This window comes from Ceratotherium simum, chromosome 16 (genome assembly GCF_057802395.1).
Source record: "Ceratotherium simum simum isolate JZ-2026a chromosome 16, ASM5780239v1, whole genome shotgun sequence".
Lineage (NCBI taxonomy): Eukaryota > Metazoa > Chordata > Mammalia > Perissodactyla > Rhinocerotidae > Ceratotherium > Ceratotherium simum.
In genome coordinates, this window is record NC_141915.1 from 16,222,783 (window position 1) to 16,239,532 (window position 16,750).

General features: G+C 53.5%; 1 protein-coding gene across 3 annotated transcripts in view; it reads left to right on the top strand.

Annotated features, from left to right (window-relative positions):
* Positions 1-2,142: 2,142 nt before the first annotated feature.
* The window catches only part of SLC43A2 (solute carrier family 43 member 2), a 39,210-nt gene continuing 24,602 nt past the window's right edge, over positions 2,143-16,750 (top strand). Inside the window, exons 1-5 of one of the 3 annotated variants that reach the window (XM_087440662.1) lie at positions 2,143-2,244; positions 3,125-3,322; positions 11,202-11,409; positions 13,782-13,837; positions 14,970-15,046. In XM_087440662.1, coding sequence (XP_087296788.1) covers positions 3,163-3,322; positions 11,202-11,409; positions 13,782-13,837; positions 14,970-15,046 — 501 coding nt within the window. In that variant the 5' untranslated portion in view covers positions 2,143-2,244; positions 3,125-3,162. Of the gene's footprint in view, positions 2,245-2,567; positions 2,738-3,124; positions 3,323-11,201; positions 11,410-13,781; positions 13,838-14,969; positions 15,047-16,750 lie in introns of those variants that run through there. The other 2 variants (XM_087440663.1, XM_087440664.1) reach the window with 2 other exon arrangements.

Here is a 16,750-nt window from a genome sequence, read left to right on the forward strand (position 1 = left end):
CCCTAAAGAGTTCATAGTCATCGGGAAGAGAGACAGACAGATGAACAGTCATAATTATAAAACAATGCAATCAGCCGATAAAGTGGAGAGTATTGTGGGGAGTGGTAAGGGAAGACTTCCTGGAGGAGGTGCTGTCCAAGAAGAGATTTTGTTTGAAGGCCAGAGGTGAGAGAACAGCATGTGCAGGAACCACAAGCAATTCCATGTAATTGGAACATCTAGGACCAGGGAGGTCAACCAGTCTCCAGAGAGAGGAAGAGACTGGTGGGGAGAAGCCTGTGTGAGTCAGCTTGGAGAACTCAAACCTCACCCTGCAGGACAAATGGAAAAGAGTTTCTGAAGGATTTTAGCAGTGGTCATATTTACCAAGGTCACATTTACATTTCCCATAGCTCATTGGATGGGGTGGGGTGGAGAGATGGATTTGTGGAGCTAAGAGTGGAGGCTGGATGAACAGCAGTCCTAGGGAAACAGATGGGCAAATTAGATAAATATATAGGAGACAGGGCTGTATTGGTGGAGGGGGGTGGGGTAAAGGAGTAGGAGAATAACAGCAGGTGCCCAACAAGCATTTGTTGAAAGGATGGTTCACAGTATCTAATTTCTGTAGATAGTGGTGCTATTATCTGAGAAAGAATGGGAGGAACAGTTTTGGCAGGGGGGAGAAAGTGAATAATTAAGACATGTTTTTGAAACAGTTTAGAGATGCATACGGAACAGCTGCCCAGAGACAGCACTCAGGCAGGTGGATCTAAGAGGAGGGAGGGAAGGACTGAAATTTGTCAAGTGGCAGTCACAACCTTGTGAGAGGGTGAGATTCTGCAAGGGAGGTAACTGGATGGGTAGGTAACCAGCCAGGATCCCCCAAGCCCTCAGCGCCAGGCGGGGTCTGAGCGAGGTTGCCAGTGGCGGGTTCACGGCGGCAGGGGGCGCACTCGCACTGGAGGACGTGGAGCATCCCATAGCCTTGGGATGCTAAGGCAGCTCCCAGAACGTGCTAGGGAGACCAAGCCGAATCCGGGGGACACCGAGGGTCCTCTGAGGTCGGGCTAGTGCCTCAGATCGGGGAGATGCAGCGGGGCACCTGAATCTCCAGAGCCCGCCCTCCATTCCCCTGTCCTGGCAGTTCCTCGGGGCAGGTCCAGCTCGCTGATCAGCCTGGGCGTCCGGGCCCTTCCTGACCCCACGCGCTCTCCCGTAGGCCTGACTTGTGCTCACAGCTCGGCGCTGCCCCCAGCGTCACCCTGCAGAGAGGGCCCCTACCTAAAGGAGACTTCCGGGGTGGCCCTTTCCTAAACGGGGTGAGGTGGCGCATGACAGTGGGTATGGGGTGGTCAACTCAGGCAGGGAGCACCAAGATGACCGGTCCGGGTGGGGGGGTCCCCGAGGGCACCAAGGAGAGCGGGAATGGGATGAGGGGGTAACAGTCTGGATGGGGCACCAGAGGAGACACCGTCATAGGGGACAAAGAAGCCCCAAACTCCCACCTGAGGATCCCCGAGGAACACCTTCCAGGGACCGAGCAGATGGCACTCAGGAGAGGGGTCAGTGAATCAGAAGAGCAGGGAAGAGGCACACCACGCCTGGATAGGGGTCCGGGGATCCGGGATGTGCAGACAGCGCCTGGATGGGGGACACTGGGGACAGGAGAGCGAGGAATCAGAACACAAAGCCCGAGGCAGCCGGGATGGCAGCGCTGCGTGGGGAGGCGGCGGGAGCAGAGAGACCCACGCGGAGCCAGAACATCGGGGCGTGGTGCCCAGAGCAGAGCGGAGGCTGGGGCCTGTGTAGCGGGCCGGAGGAGAGCTGAGTGCGGGAGCCGAGCTGGGTGCGCGAGGAGGCCGGGCGCGCAGCAGTGGAAGTCCGGGGGGCCCCGAAAAGCGGAGCCGGGGATTCAAACCAGGGGCAGGGCTTCGGGGTGAGGCTCTGGAGAAGCGATGGGGCAATACTCCCGGGGGTTCCCACCCCGGCCGCGACTCCAGTTTAAGGCGGCAGAGCTGAAGCACGGCCCGACACTGTCCCCAGCCCCCCCCCAGCTCTCTTGTTTGTCTTCAAGTCCGGCCGGAACCGGCTTCGGCTCGCTGCCGGGCGGGCGGGTAGTGATTGGTCAACGCCTGTTTCCAGCCCCCACTCAGCCAATCAGTGCGCAGCAGTGTTTTCATCTTCGGGTCGGAATAAAAGGGCTTGAATAAAAGGGGGCAAACAAGGCACCGGCCGGGTCCGATACACACCAGTAGGAGCCAGGTGAGTAGGTTCTGGGAGTCTAGGTTCTGGGAGTCTGGGCCCTGGGCAAGGGTGCGGTGGGCAGAAGGCGCACGAGTGGGGACGGAGGGAGATGTGTGAATATGAGACTGGATGGATGAGGAGCTACCAGGGAAGAGATGACGAAGAGAGGAGAGAGCTAGAGGATGGAGGGACGGGGGTCCACTTCCATGGAAACGGGCTAATTGCCGAGGAAACGGCCTGGGATGGGGGTCGCGCGTGTGGCTCGCGCCGCCGGTTTGAACCGGCTTCGCCTCTCCCATGCGGGGTTCGCGTGGCCGCAGCGCCTAGCGACCTAGACAGCGGCCAATGGCGCGGCAGTTCCTGTGCCGCTGGGCCAATGAGCGAGTCTTGGGCGGGTCGTTCCGGAGCTGGGTGAGCTGATCTTGTGGTTGAAGGAACCGGCTCTGGGAAAGGGTCTCGAGTGCGGGTGGGAGGGCGCCTGTTAGGGTCCCAGGACAGTGGCAGCCCTCAGGTATGCCCCTGCCCAGGTATCCGCACCTCCAGCCGCCTCCCCTGTCAGCCCCCAAGCTGTGTCAATCTTGCTGGGAGCCAGGACTAATTCCACGTCCCTGAGCATGCGTTAGTCCCATCCTGCTTCCATGCCTCAGTTTACCTTTGAGTGAGCTGAGGGAGACGTCGCCCTGCCTGGCCGGGGCGGCTCTCCCGTAGCCGAGGGCAGACGTACGAGCCAGCCGCGGAGAGGGTGGCCCAGGTGCGGGGCAGGGCTGGGGCTTCCTTCGCTGCTCGCACTACAGCCGGGGTCGCGGAGGGGTGCCGAGTTCCGCGCGCTGCGGCAGCGGCCGGGGGTGGCTGCCCGCGCTGGGCAGGGCCGGGCGCTGACGCCTAGGTCTGTGCGCAGGTGGCTGCAGAGCGGGAGCCGGGCCGCCGCGCCGCACCATGGCGCCCACCCTGGCCACTGCCCATCGGCGCCGCTGGTGGATGGCCTGCACGGCCGTGCTGGAAAACCTCCTCTTCTCGGCAGTCCTCCTGGGCTGGGGCTCGCTGCTCATCATGCTCAAGTCGGAAGGCTTTTACTCCTACCTGTGTACTGAGCCAGGTAGGACGGGCGCCTCGGGCTCGGGGTGGTTCCTGGAGTAGGGGCTTTGAGAGAGGGCGGCATGGCGGTGAAGACCTAGCCAGCAATACCACCTCACTACGCAGCTTCTCCCCATTAGCAGAAGGCCCATTTGATCCTCACCCAGCTCTGCTGGGTACGTATCATTGTCCCGGTTTTGTGCATGAAGAAACCGAGGCTCAGACAGATCTTCTGACTTATGCAAGGCCACACAACTGGGGACTGTGATAGATCCAGAACCCCCGAGTCCAGAATGTTCTTTCCACCACCTGGGAACATTGCTGGGCTCCTCTCCTCCCAGGGCCTGGCACATCACTTGCCTTGCAGTAAACATGTTGCTGCCTGACTGTCAGAAAGAGGAACTCCTGACTTAGTGGCTGGGGTGCAGCAAGAGAGAGGAAGTGGTTTGGCCTCCACCCCATGGAAGGAATCTAGATGTTTTTTAGTCAGGCCGTTATGGGGTCTCTTAAGGGTTTGCTGGATACGATTTCTTGTATATTTTTGCTGCTTTATGATTTTCCAAAGGACATTTCCTCCCGCAGGCCTTAAGAACATCTTGGTGGCCTTCCACCCCCCATGGTGGGGGAGGGGAAGAGAGGCAAGGGGGGTATTTATGGAAATGATACTAGGCCTGTCCTCTCCCTTTGCCACACCATTGGTGTTGCTGAATACAGACTGAGGATGCTTGTCTACAAGAAATCTAACCCCCACCCCTACCTTCACACGCCCCAACCCCATTTGAGGCTCCTAATTGCTGCAGGTCAGTAGGTGCAGCCCAACAGTGGGATCCAAGTGGCTCCCAACCTCTACCCTCCTACCCCGCTTCCTAGGCAACCTTCATAGGAAATGTTTCCCTCTGCCCTCTCGCTGTCCCCAACAGTGGCTACCTAATAGTTGAACTCAGTAATGTCTCCCCCCAGTGCCGTTGTCAGTCAGCCCCTGCCCGAGTCCCCTTAGAAGGAGAGAGCCCAAGTTTGACCCCTCGAATCACACCACCAGCGTGATTTTTCTTCCTAGAGTTCTAACTTTGGGGGAAGGGAAAGCTTTGGACCAGCTCATGCTGCCTGTAACCCTGTGTAGAATCTTCCATGTTTCCCTTCTCTGATCTTCCCAGGAGATTCCTGAGTGTTCCAGTCTCTAGAGAAGCTTTGCTGGAGAGGTTAAGGGCAGGAAAAAGGGAGGAGATACAGAGGCCGCCTGAGGGAAGGCAGAGAGTATATCATTTATAACCTTTAGCCTTTAGCTACTGAGAAACGTTTCCTAATAGCCTAAGGGTTCTTGGCAGACCTTTCCCCACATCAGCAAGAAATCTTGGGAGATGGGAGAGTCATTCAGACCTTGTTCCTTGAACAGGCTTTCTGCTTTGCCTAACAGATGTTGGGAGATTAATGATTCTCTGGAAGGAACAGGTTAGAGTGTTTGGCTCCTCCTCTCCCTCCCTCTCTCGTCTCAGATCGTGACCCTTGCTGCTTGCTTCCTGATGGGCTCTTTCAGGCTGCACAGAGGGTGTAAAAAACAGAAAGAAACGTCGTCATCCTCAGATGAAGCTTTTAGCATCTCATCCAGACTGGAGGACTATTATGATCTATACATATATATATATATTTTTTAGACCCACTGTGGTGTCAGATTCTAGGATTTTTCCCCAGTTTGTCCACTGATTTAATTTATTTTATGATATTGGCACCACTGGGACTAGTCACTTCATTCCTGCCTCAACCTTGGCTTCCTCCTTCATTTGAGTGGGAGGAGTCCCAGAGATTGTGCCGACGCAGTGCTGAGTCGGTGTTGAAGCCCTTGAGAGGCTTGATGGTCCTTCCTATAAACCAAAGTGAAGGTGAAGGGTCAAGATTGTGGGTTGAACATCAACTTCTTATCCCGTGCCTTTGCTCCTGCCTCTAATTTTGGTTTCTCTGACTATCTGGCAAACCTGCTGACCCAGCATCCTCGCCAGGCAAGCCTGCTGATTCTACACAGCTTATCATTCTGGCCTCCCTGTTCCTTGCTTCTTGAAGTCTGTGTAGCCTGTTGCTTTTTAGGGCCAGGAATCGCCGTGCCTTGCCTAACTGGGAGTGCCTAGAGGGTTTAGGATCAAGGTTTCTGCTTAGGCCTAATATTTTCAAACTGAACCGCAGAGAAGCAGTTAGACCATTTATTCAGCTTATTGAATTAGACTTGTGAAAAGCTGACCAGTCTACAGCTGATTGAGATGCAAATTTGTCAAGTTTTTGTTGCTTTTAGGACTCATGCTTTGGTTTGTTCTCTAAAGAAAATTTGCCCGAACCTGTTCAAACGTTCTCAGAACTCTTTCTTGGGATTCCAGCCAGAATCTGGCCACAGACATGGTGTTGGGTTCCAGCTTGGTGAGGTGGGAGAAGGCAAGAAAGAGCCCGTTTCCCTGTAGCCCCTCACTCTTTGCCTTGCCCACCAGACAGTCAGGACTTTTGATAGGGGCTGGACATTCGGGCTTTGCCTCTGCAGTCCCCCTGGTGTGGACAGGAGACCCACTGGGATCCCAGCCTGGGAAGAACGGGGCTTTCCCGGTACTGTATCCTTTTGGCCTCTGGATGCCCACTGTAACCACCCACGCCTGACCTCTTTCTGCATTTTCTCTGTTGTCCGGTGGCCCACTTAGACAGGTCAGCTCAGGGGACCGATGCTACCTGTGGATGTTTAATCTCTTTCATCCAACCTACAGCTTCCCTAGACATTTACTGAGGTGCTGTGCCGAGGGTGCTGAGGGAGTCTGCAGTCTGCCAGCGTCAAACGAGTCATCACACACAGACTTATATAATTCCAGGTGGTGGTCAGGACTCCAATAGAGAGGCAGGTGCCAGGAGCGAGAGTGACACTGGGGATCTGGTTCATCTTGGGTGGGAGGACTTCTTTGATATTTGGGCAGAAGTGTTGAGGGTGGGGAGGGGTGAGGTGGGAGAGGAAAGGGCAAGGGGAGGAGAGAAAGGACTGGCGAGGCAGGAGATGACTGGAGAGGTGGAAAGAGGCCTGGGAGGCCACATGGGGAGATTGGATTTTATTCTCAAGGCAGGAAGAAACGATGGAGGCCAAGGAGGGCGGTGATCAGATTCACCTATTAAATTCTTATGAATTGTTGAGAGCTTGCCACGTGCTGGGCGTTGGGTGGGGTGGGGGCTATGAAGGTGGGAGATGTGGCCTCTGCCCGAGGAAGTCACAGTCCAGTCCAGCCGTGGACGCCAAGGCAGACCCCAGTTCTGTGCTCTTGACCACTGCAGTCACTCTGCCTGTGGTGGCAGGGGAGATGCACCCCTCACTGAAACAAACAGGAAGCTGGGCCCTGAGGCCGTGATTGGGCAGAGGGGCTGCCGTCACCCAGGGAAGCAGGGCCAGGCCTCGTTCCCACCAGGCTGGGCCAAGGCTGCAGATGTGGACAGGAGATATTTCCAGCTGCTTCGAGCCCCTCCCTTTGTGTGATCTCCTCCTGCATCCAAAGGACAGTGGTTGAAAACCCACGCTTTCACTTCATATTGCTGTGAATGTGACTTTTCACCTTCTCCCCCCGTTTATTTTGGATTAAAAAAAAAATTCTGTAGTAACGGGTAAGAAAGTCTAAAGATTGGTGCCCGCAGCCTCAGGATGTGTCACAGAGAGGAGCTGGCGCCCCTGGCCCTCCCTGCCGACCCTGCCTTCCTCCTCCCATTTCATGACCTAATTTCTCTCCCCAACATCCACTGGTCCCGTGTGGCTTCTTGGGTCCCTTTAAGGCCCTGCCCAGTTTGGGTTGGCTTTCAGGGACCTCATGAGAGGGTGTTAGGGGCAGTCCCATTCTCACTAGGTGACATTAAGGGCCACCTGGTGTTGCTCCAACACTGTGACAGCCTTGTGCCGCCTCCGTTCTCGCAGCATTTCCTCTGAAACACCTCTAACCCGGGTGGTGCAGCCTCAGCACAGCCTGAGGCTTAAAGCAGGAGCTTCAGGGTCTGACAGGCTGGACTCAAGGCCAGCTTCCCTGTGTACCATCTATGAGACTCGGGGCAGCTGACCTGCTCTGAGACTCCTGGTATCCTGTGTGGAATATGGGGTGCGGGTGGGAGGGCGCTAAGTGACACAGGAACAAATGCATTGAACTCAGCAGCCAGCACACACAGGCACTCTGACCACAACGGGGGGCTCAGCCCTCGCCTACCCGGGATGGCTCTCTGATTGCCTGTGTCCTGCCTCTTGTTTGCCCTGTGTCTGAGACTGACCTCTCACTTACATCCCCCCTGCTGGACTGAGATGCTGCTTCCTGTTGCCGGATAGACTAAGGATTTGAGAGCGACAGGAGATCCTGGGGCAGGGACAGGCAGCGCAGGGAGGGCCAGGGGCCTGTGCCGGGGGACGGGGACTGTCAGAGAGCAGCCAGTGAGAGAAAGCGGGTGCTCAGGGGTTTAGAGGGGCCTCCAGCCAGGTGCCCCTTTGCTCTCTCAAGCATCACCCGGCCAGCTATTCTGGAGGCTCCCTGCTCCCTTTGTTTCCGTGGGGTGGGGGGAGCCTCTTCTTTGACCTAGGGGTGTCAGGGGAGCCTGAGCGGGGTCATAGCACCCCCTTTTCTCCCCTGCTTTCTCTGTAAAGGTTTTGTGTGTGAGTCTTCTGTGAGTGGGCCCACATAGTGCAGGCATTGTTCTGGCTTCCCTGCCCCTGGGTCTCCTCCTAAGCAGCCGGACGCCTGTTCTTGGCACACTCTGGCCACACCAATTCATCACCTGTCTTCTTGGTTCACCTTCCCTGGCTGGGCTGGGCCACTCTGGCCACCCACTGTGGAGGTGTCTGTTTAATAAACAGGTGCAGGTGAGGCGCAGAGCAGGCTGGGCTGGGGTGAGGGCTAAGCTCTAGGCCGGAAGCAGAGGGGCACCCTGGGAGCCGGGCACTTCCTGGGTGCTTGTCTGTTTGTGTCTGTCTGGCCCACACTGGCCCAGCTGGGGACCTGGGTGTGACTGTTTGGGCATCTGCTGGATTTGTGATCATCTGTGTGCGCTGTTTACTGCCAACAAAGCTTCTGGGCTCCCCGAAGGTTTAGTTCCCTCTGGGAGCCAGAACACTCTTGCACTGCTCCATGGACAGACAGGAGAAGCCATGCAGACTCCCCAGCCCCCGGCTCATCTGTTGCTGGACATCACTGCCTGGAGGCAGGAGGGCAGAGGGCTAGGTGGCCGTATTGGCAGGGATTTGTTTAAGGAGAGAAGGCTGGTGGCCTGAAGTGAAAGGTCCCTGCTCCTGTGTGTAGTGGCTCCAGGATAAAAGATGAGAGGGACAGATATCCTTCCCTCTATCTGACCTCTCTCATGAGCCCCCCTGTCTAGTTACAGGGGTGACCAGATCTCTAAACGATTCAAGATGTTTCTGCCCACATCCCCACTTAGAGCAAATCGGAGAGACTGCCTTGGGTACATTGCCTTGGGATTTTGTCTTCTCTCTCAGTGAGTACGGTCATGGATTTCGGGGTCCAGCTGCGGTCCCCTCTGGGGAAACTGGGGGCAGGATGCCCTGGTGCTTCTACTCATAGGCACTGCTGCCTCGCCCCCTCACTCCCTGTCCAGCTCTGGCTCCCTGCTTGCAGCAGCAGACCCTGCAGCTCTCCAAGCCCTATTTTGTGTCTCCTAATGGGCTCCAGACCCTGCATGGCCACAATCAGGTCTCAGAAGCCAGCGATCCTGGACCCCGGGGCGTCCTCCACACCCCTCCACTCTGTTGCACCCATGCTGGCTGGCTCATATCTGCACACCAACTTGGAAATGGCTGTTGCTGTGCAGAGACCCTGTCCTTCCACTTCACGTCCAGTTCCTGTTGCTGCTGGCACAGCTGACACCTGAAACCAGTGCCAACCTGTGAAGCAGCTCTGCCTTTCCAGAAGCTGCCCCACAGTGGATGAGCAGTTCAGGCCTGCCGGCTAAGGCAGTGTGTGCGACAGTTCCGAGCCGGCTCCTGATGGGCTCAGATGACCCTGTTCGTCATGTGTTTTGGCTGCCTGGGTAGTGGGTCCTCTTTTGGAAAACAGAGAAAGCGGTGGGGTTGGGGGTGGGAATCTGACTTGTTAGGTTTTATTTCTGTGGCTTCAGCAGGTTAACATTTCGGCTGTAATCTCCTTAAGTCCCCTCTGTCTTCAACCTGATCTCATACGTCCTATTTCCTTTCTTCTCTTTTGATCCTTTTGGCTGCTGTGATTCTATTCTGTTGTTTTCATTCATTCAGTAAACAACGACACAGGTGGTCGTGGTTGAGGTGCCAGGGACACCGGTGACTAGAACACAGACCCTGCCCTTCAGGGCTCCCAGCCCAGACTGGACATGAATTTATGCTATCACACAGTTATGGACCTCTGCTCCCAGTTACTACGTCTGGCTCTGCTGCCAGCTAGTTGCATCATCACCCCCGTCCTGAGCCTCCAATAATAGTAATAATAATAATAGCAATAACAATAACTCTTAGCTATTATTTATGGAGCACTTGCTATGCCTGTGTGAACTCTAGAATTTTATCTGGTTTTTCTCATTTATCTTCCCCAAAACTGTAGGAGGTAGATACTGTTATTCTATTATGCCCATTTTACAGATACAGAAATTGAGATAGAGTGAGATTACGTCATTTCTCCAAGGTTACGCAAATAGTAAATGGAGGAGCCAGCACTGGAACCCGCACCTCGTCCTCCATCAGTGTGCCCCTGGCAGGGCTTGTTGGCCAGAAGTTGGCATATGACATAATTCACCCAAAGTGCATCCTTTTCTGTGACCTTGGGGGCAGCCCTGAGAGGCCTGGGCAGGCCTTTGCAGACCTCAGCTTTACAGCCTTGGCGCCAGAGGGCCGCAGTCGGGAGGCATGCAGTTATCTGAAGAGAGGTATTTCCTTGAGTCTCCTGGTGTGACCCCGCGTCTAATCAGAGGCTGCTCCTCTTTCTGCAGGATTAGTCAGCATCTCTTAACTAGCAGTCCCAGAGAGGAGAGAGTTCCTCAGCTGCATTCCCAGCAGCCTGTCCCCCACCCTCCCGCCCTCGGCTGCCACAGCACTTTTTCCCAGTTCTGTTGTCTTACTGCTGGGTGGACCTTGGAGGGGGCCATTAAGGGCTGGGATTACAGCATGGGTATGGTCACAGGGAACAGGAACATGATGACCCCAGCAAGAAAAATAAGTAAGGTGCATCTCAACAAGTGAAGGCAAATAACTTTGGACTATTAAGGAAAAAAAACCTTTTCTCAAGGGGTTCTACGACACAGTGTATGTGGTGGTTAAAGCTATGAAATATGAAAGTATCAGGGAAGGAGGTGGCGTATGGACTGTATGTTTGAGAAGTCTGCTTTGCACTCACTCTTCCTCAAACTGACCAAGGAGACCCAGGGCATTACAGCGAGACCTGCAGTTTGTCCTTCCCAGGGGTACTGGGGTCGGCCTTCTGGGTACTGGCTGTAGCCTGTTTTGGACAGAGCTGCCGAGCAGGGTCTAGCCAGCCTGGGACCCCACAGCCAAGGCTGGGTTCTGAGGCCTGCTATTCTAGGGTGCAGGTTACTCTAGAATGGGAATCCCAACCTGGGGCTCATGTGCTTCAAGGGACACATGAAGCCCCTGAAATTGTGGGTAAGATGTTGTATGCATTTTTTGGGACACAGGAGCATGGCTTTCTTTATTGGGTTTGCCAAAGTGTCTGTGACCCTGAAAAATGTTGAGAACCTCTGCATTATTGCTCCAGGGGACTTGGACCAGATAGACATCCAGGCTTGCTGTGGGGTAGCCTGAGCCCTCAAAGGGCCTAAAGCCAGTCCTGCCATTCCCAGTGGGGTGACTCTGCCCCTCTGATCTTTGGGAATCCCTGCCATGACCCTGTGATCTGGGTTCCCTCCCTCTACACACACAGAGAATGTCACCAACGGCACAGTCGGGGGCACAGCAGAGCCGGAGCATGAGGAGGTGAGCTGGATGAATGGCTGGCTCAGCTGCAAGGCCCAGGACGAGATGCTAAACTTGGCCTTCACCGTGGGCTCCTTCCTGCTCAGTGCCATCACCCTGCCCCTGGGCATTGTCATGGACAAGTACGGACCAAGGAAGCTCAGGCTGCTGGGCAGGTCAGTGCAGGGTTGGGGGGCAGGCAGATGGACCCCTGGGCTGTGTTCCCTCCTCTAGGGAATCCTGGTACCTGCTCTTAGGTGCACTGTGGAGCTCCCTAAATGCCTGCCCAGAAGCAGCTTCCTACTCCATCTGCCTCCAAATCAGTAGGTACTGTGATGCTTGCAATGTGCCAGTACTGCATAAAGAAGGCACAGGGATGGGCCGGCCTGGTGGCATAGTGGTTAAGTGTGCGTGCTCCGCTTTGGCAGCCTGGGGTTCGCGCATCCGGATCCCAGCACAGACCTACACACCGCTCATTAAGCCATGCTATGGCGGCGTCCCACATACAAAATAGAGGAAGTTTGGCACAGATATTAGCTCAGGGATAATCTTTTTTTTTTTTTTTTTTTTAAAGATTTTATTGATTTTATTTTTTTCCCCCCAAAGCCCCAGTAGATAGTTGTATGTCATAGCTGCACATCCTTCTAGTTGCTGTATGTGGGACTCGGCCTCAGGATGGACGGAGAAGTGGTGCCTCGATGCGCACCTGGGATCCGAACCCGGGCCACCAGCATCGCAGCGCGTGCACTTAACCACCAAGCCACAGGGCCGGCCGCTCAGGGATAATCTTCCTCAAGCAAAAAGAGGAATATTGGCAAGAGATGTTAGCTCAGGGCCAATCTTCCTCACCAAAAAAAGAAAGAAAGAAAGAAAAAAGGCACAGGGCCCCAGGCCTGCCTGGAGTTGCTTATCATTAAAAACACTGGTTTCCACAGTCTTTCTGACCTTCCACCTCCGTCAGAAAAAAGAAATTTTGAACACTTACCACCAATATAAGCACATGGAATTATCAATGATATACACATATGCCATCTTGAATGTTTTATGTGCTTTATGATTCATGTACAAAAAATATAATTTAAAGTGACTGAGATAGGGCCGGCCCCATGGCTTAGCGGTTAAGTGCGTGCGCTCCTCTGCTGGTGGCCCGGGTTCGGATCCCGGGCGCGCACCGACGCACCACTTCTCCGGCCATGCTGAGGCCGTGTCCCACATACAGCAACTAGAAGGATGTGCAGCTATGACATACAACTATCTACTGGGGCTTTGGGGAAAAAAAATAAATAAATAAAATTATAAAAAAATAAAGTGACTGAGATTAAAAATTATAAAATAGAAGTTCTAATATTTTTCCCCACCCCTGGCACCCTAGTGGATCATTTTGTGCCCTGGGGTGTGTGTCCCTGGTCTGTAAAGCTCCAGTCTGCCAGACTCAGGGTCAGTCCATCAAGCAGCTGTCCCTCTCAGTCCCATGGGGAATGGCCATCTTTTTTTTTATATATATGATTTTTTATTTATTTATTTTTACCCCAAAGCCCCAGTAGATAGTTGTATGTCATAGTTGCACATCCTTCTAGTTGCTGTACGTGGGACGCGGCCTCAGCATGGCCGGAGAAGCGGTGTGTTGGTGCGCGCCCGGGATCCGAACCCGGGCCGCCAGTAGGGGAGCACGTGCACTTAACCGCTAAGCCACGGGGCCGGCCCGGGAATGGCCATCTTGCAGGGCAGTGGTTTGCAGTGAGTGGCCTGTGACCTTGAATGGAATGGGGTAGAGGATGAACTTCATTCACTCTTTGTAGCTTAAGAAGCCTTGGTCCCCAGGGCAGGGCCAAGTGGAGGGGATTTGGAGCTGCCACTCGTCTCCCCCATGCCCAGTGTGGTTCCTTTTTTTTTTTAAATTAATTAATTAATTTATTTATTTTTGTGAGGAAGATCAGCCCTGAGCTAACATCCATGCCAATCCTCCTTTTTTTTTTGCTGAGGAAGACCGGCCCTGGGCTAACATCTGTGCCCATCTTCCTCTACTTTATGTGGGATGCCGCCACAGCATGGCCTGACAAGCGGTGCGTCGGTGCGCGCCCAGGATCCGAACCCGGGCCACCAGCAGCGGAGCACGCGCACTTAACTGCTATGCCACAGGGCCGGCCCCTCACAGTGTGGTTCTGTCCCTCTCCTGGCTGAGCAGGCCCGGAGAATGGATTGTGCCCTCTCTCACTTCAGAGCCTTGGCCCTCTCCAGTCTGGGGATGGGAGGGGCAGTGCAGTGTGGTGTTTACCACGTCTGGCTTCAGGGCTTGAATTCCAGCTTAGCCACTTACTAGCTAGGAGACCTTGGAGAAATTAGTTCTTGTTTTGTTTTGTTTTGTTTTATTTTCCTCATCAGTAAAATGGGGCCAATTATAAACCTTAGAATTATTGTTAAATTAATTGCAATAATGTATGTAAATTTTCTGAAAGTACCTGACACGTAGTAAATACTCCCCAATAATAACAACAGTATTAACAATAACAGTAGTAATAAATAAGGTACTATTTCTGCTTGTTTTTAGTGCTTGCTTCGCTGTCTCCTGCTTGCTGATTGCATATGGAGCAAGTAACCCAAACTGTAAGTATGCTTTTCCTCCACTCTTTTATCAGGGACTGGGGAGAGAGTGCCAGAGGTGCTCGCAGGCCCGCCTGCTCAGGAGGCTGTGCCAGGCCTGGTGCTCCCTGCTTAAGTTAGAAGAGACACCTGTTAGGCTTTTACCCAGTTCCTTATCTCAGATGGGTGGCTGAGTAAGTCAGCAATCGCACCAGACAGACATCTGAGAGAAGCTCCCAGGGTGTGTGAGACTCTCGTCTCATTGCCAAGCCAGGCCAGTCCCCAGTGGCCTCATTGATGCCAACTTGAGAGACGAGTTCTAAGGACCAGGCCAGCTGCAGGGGTGTGCAGAAGTTGCGTCCTCTCAGGCAGCCCAGGCCAGCACTTTATAGATGGCTTAGGAGCCACCTAGTCCCCAACCCCGTTCACGTGGAGCTGTTGCTTCACAAGGACTTTCAGAACAAATACCAAAATAGGACTTGAGTTTCACCAGAATCTCAGCCTGGCTCACCTACTGATTTGGGGTAGTTGTATTTCTGGTTTTGGTGAAGCAGCTTCTTTTTTTTTTTTTTTTTTTTTTTTTGTGAGGAAGATCAGCCCTGAGCTAACATCCATGCTAATCCTCCTCTTTTTGCTGAGGAAGACTGGCTCTGAGCTAACATCTATTGCCAATCCTCCTGCTTTTGCTTTTTTCCCTTTTTCTCCCTAAAGCCTCGGTAGATAGTTGTACATCCCTCTAGTTGCTGTTTGTGGGATGCTGCCTCAGCATGGCCAGACAAGCAGTGCATCGGTGCGCGCCCGGGATCCGAACCTGGGCCACCGGTAGTGGAGCACACGCACTTAACCGCTAAGCCACGGGGCCGGCCCCTATGTGAAGCAGCTTCTTTAGGCCTCTTGCTTGCTGCTCAGGTTAGTGGAGAAAGGAGGATGGGGATGCACATTTTGCAAGAGCCGAGGATCCATAAGATAGGCAAGAGGAGGGTGGTGAGGAAGAGGCGGTTCCAGCTCCCAGGGGTCTGGCACCAACCCCTGAGGGCTGGTCATTCATTGAGCCTGCATTTGTTGGGAACCTGCTCCCTATGAGGCGCTGGGCCAGGCCCTGGCCTCCCTGATGCTCAGCTGTGGTTCCTGCTTATGAGCTTTCGTTTCCTTACAGCTCTCTCTGTGCTCATCTTCATCTCCCTGGCTCTGAATGGCTTTGGTGGGATGTGCATGACTTTTACCTCATTAACAGTAAGTATTGATTTTTTTAAGGAGATTTCTAGTTCAGGAGTCTACTTGTGAATTTGAGGCAGCTTTTATTGGCTTCAATTTCCTCGCCTTCCATTCGCCTATGTATGTCTGGACATCCCAAGCACTAGAGGGTTGCTGATGGTGAAGTGGCCTGGCAGTAAAGCCAGTTGCAGCCTCCCTAGCTGGGGAGGTCCTGGAGGCAGCAGAGCACAGCTCTCCAGCAGGCCCAGCCCCTGCCTGCTGACCTGGGCTTCGGTGCTGAGAAAGCCAGCTCACTAGCCATGTGTCCAGGGGGGACAGGAGCAGGGAGAAAAAAGCTGCCTCCCACTTTCATTTCTCTTGTTTTCCATGGCAGCTCTGGCTAACAGTACAGCCTAGAAACAAACCTCCCTTGGAATTGCCTCCTGCCCCTAACTGTTGCCTTTGTCCAGAACTGAGTGAGAAACTCAGGGGAGTCACATATGCTGCCTCCCTCCTTGGTTTTCTAAATGCCCAGGCACAGAGAGCCCTTCTGGGAGGGAGATGTTTTCTTGGGATGCTGAGCACCCACTTGTCAGTAGCACCAGAACACCACAGGGTGTGCTTCTTTTTGAGGTGGGAGAGGCTGCGGGAAGGTCCAGGTTGAAAGAAAGAAAGTCAAAGAAGGCGAAAAAAGTCTTCCCCAGGAGGAAGAAGGGAGCTCTCTGTAGGCTGGCCCTTCGGGCTAGGGTACCTTTCAGAGCTGGGAAAGAAGTGAGAATTCTGGGCTCTTCAGAGAGATTTCTGTCCAACAGGAAGGTCTGGCCTGCCTCAGTTTCCCTGTGAAAAAGCTTCTGTGATGCAATACCTGCCATCACTGTTTGCGGTGCGCTCTGGTTTCTGGTTTCCCTTTCCACAAATGAGTCAGGCGTCATGCTGTTGAGGGGCCCTTGTTTAGCCTGAGGGAGCCCTGGGGACGGATGGTCTTCTGGTAAGGTGCTTGAAGAGGTGCTGGCATCTCCGTGACCTCTCACCTGCAGGCTGTGAGCCAGAGATGAGGCCAGGCCAGGCCCGGGGTCTCTTCTACTCACCCCTCCTACACTTTGCCTTGTTAACTTTGTCCTGGTAGGAAGGAGTAACTGTCTGCTCTGGGTCTGTGGAGATGGAGTTCAGTGGAGTGTGTATTAGGTGAGAAGGTACAGCACAGAGCTGCGTGTATGCTTTACTCAGGAGTGGGTGACACGCACAAATCTCGGGACTCTGCTTGCCCTGTCCCTGGCGGTGTGAGGGAGATTTACGTTGTACTCTTTTGTGCATTTTTATTTTTGATTTTTTAACCAGGTAGATTTTCTTTTAAATGGAGATCTCCCCCTCTCTCAAATTCTCAGGGAAAAACAAATATCGAAACTGTAAGAAATATGTTCAAACTGTCAAAAGTACACAGATTCCACTAAGTTGTGTCAATTGTGAAATAGGAGTCATGGTTCTGTCTGTTCTTTGACAGCGTGAAAATGAGCAACTCTTTCATCAAAATGAAAAGTAAGAACCTGGCATCACCCCCATTATTTCAGTCATGCTATGCCTATGTCATGGCAGTTCTGGATTTTGGGATAAAAGAAAGAGGTGGTCCTTGAACTTGAGAAATTTATGCTCTGAAATACAAAAAGATACTATATTATAATAAAGCATAGGACAAATGGATAAAAACCACCAAACCATGAATCCCCTTTAAGAAAGCCTTTAAAA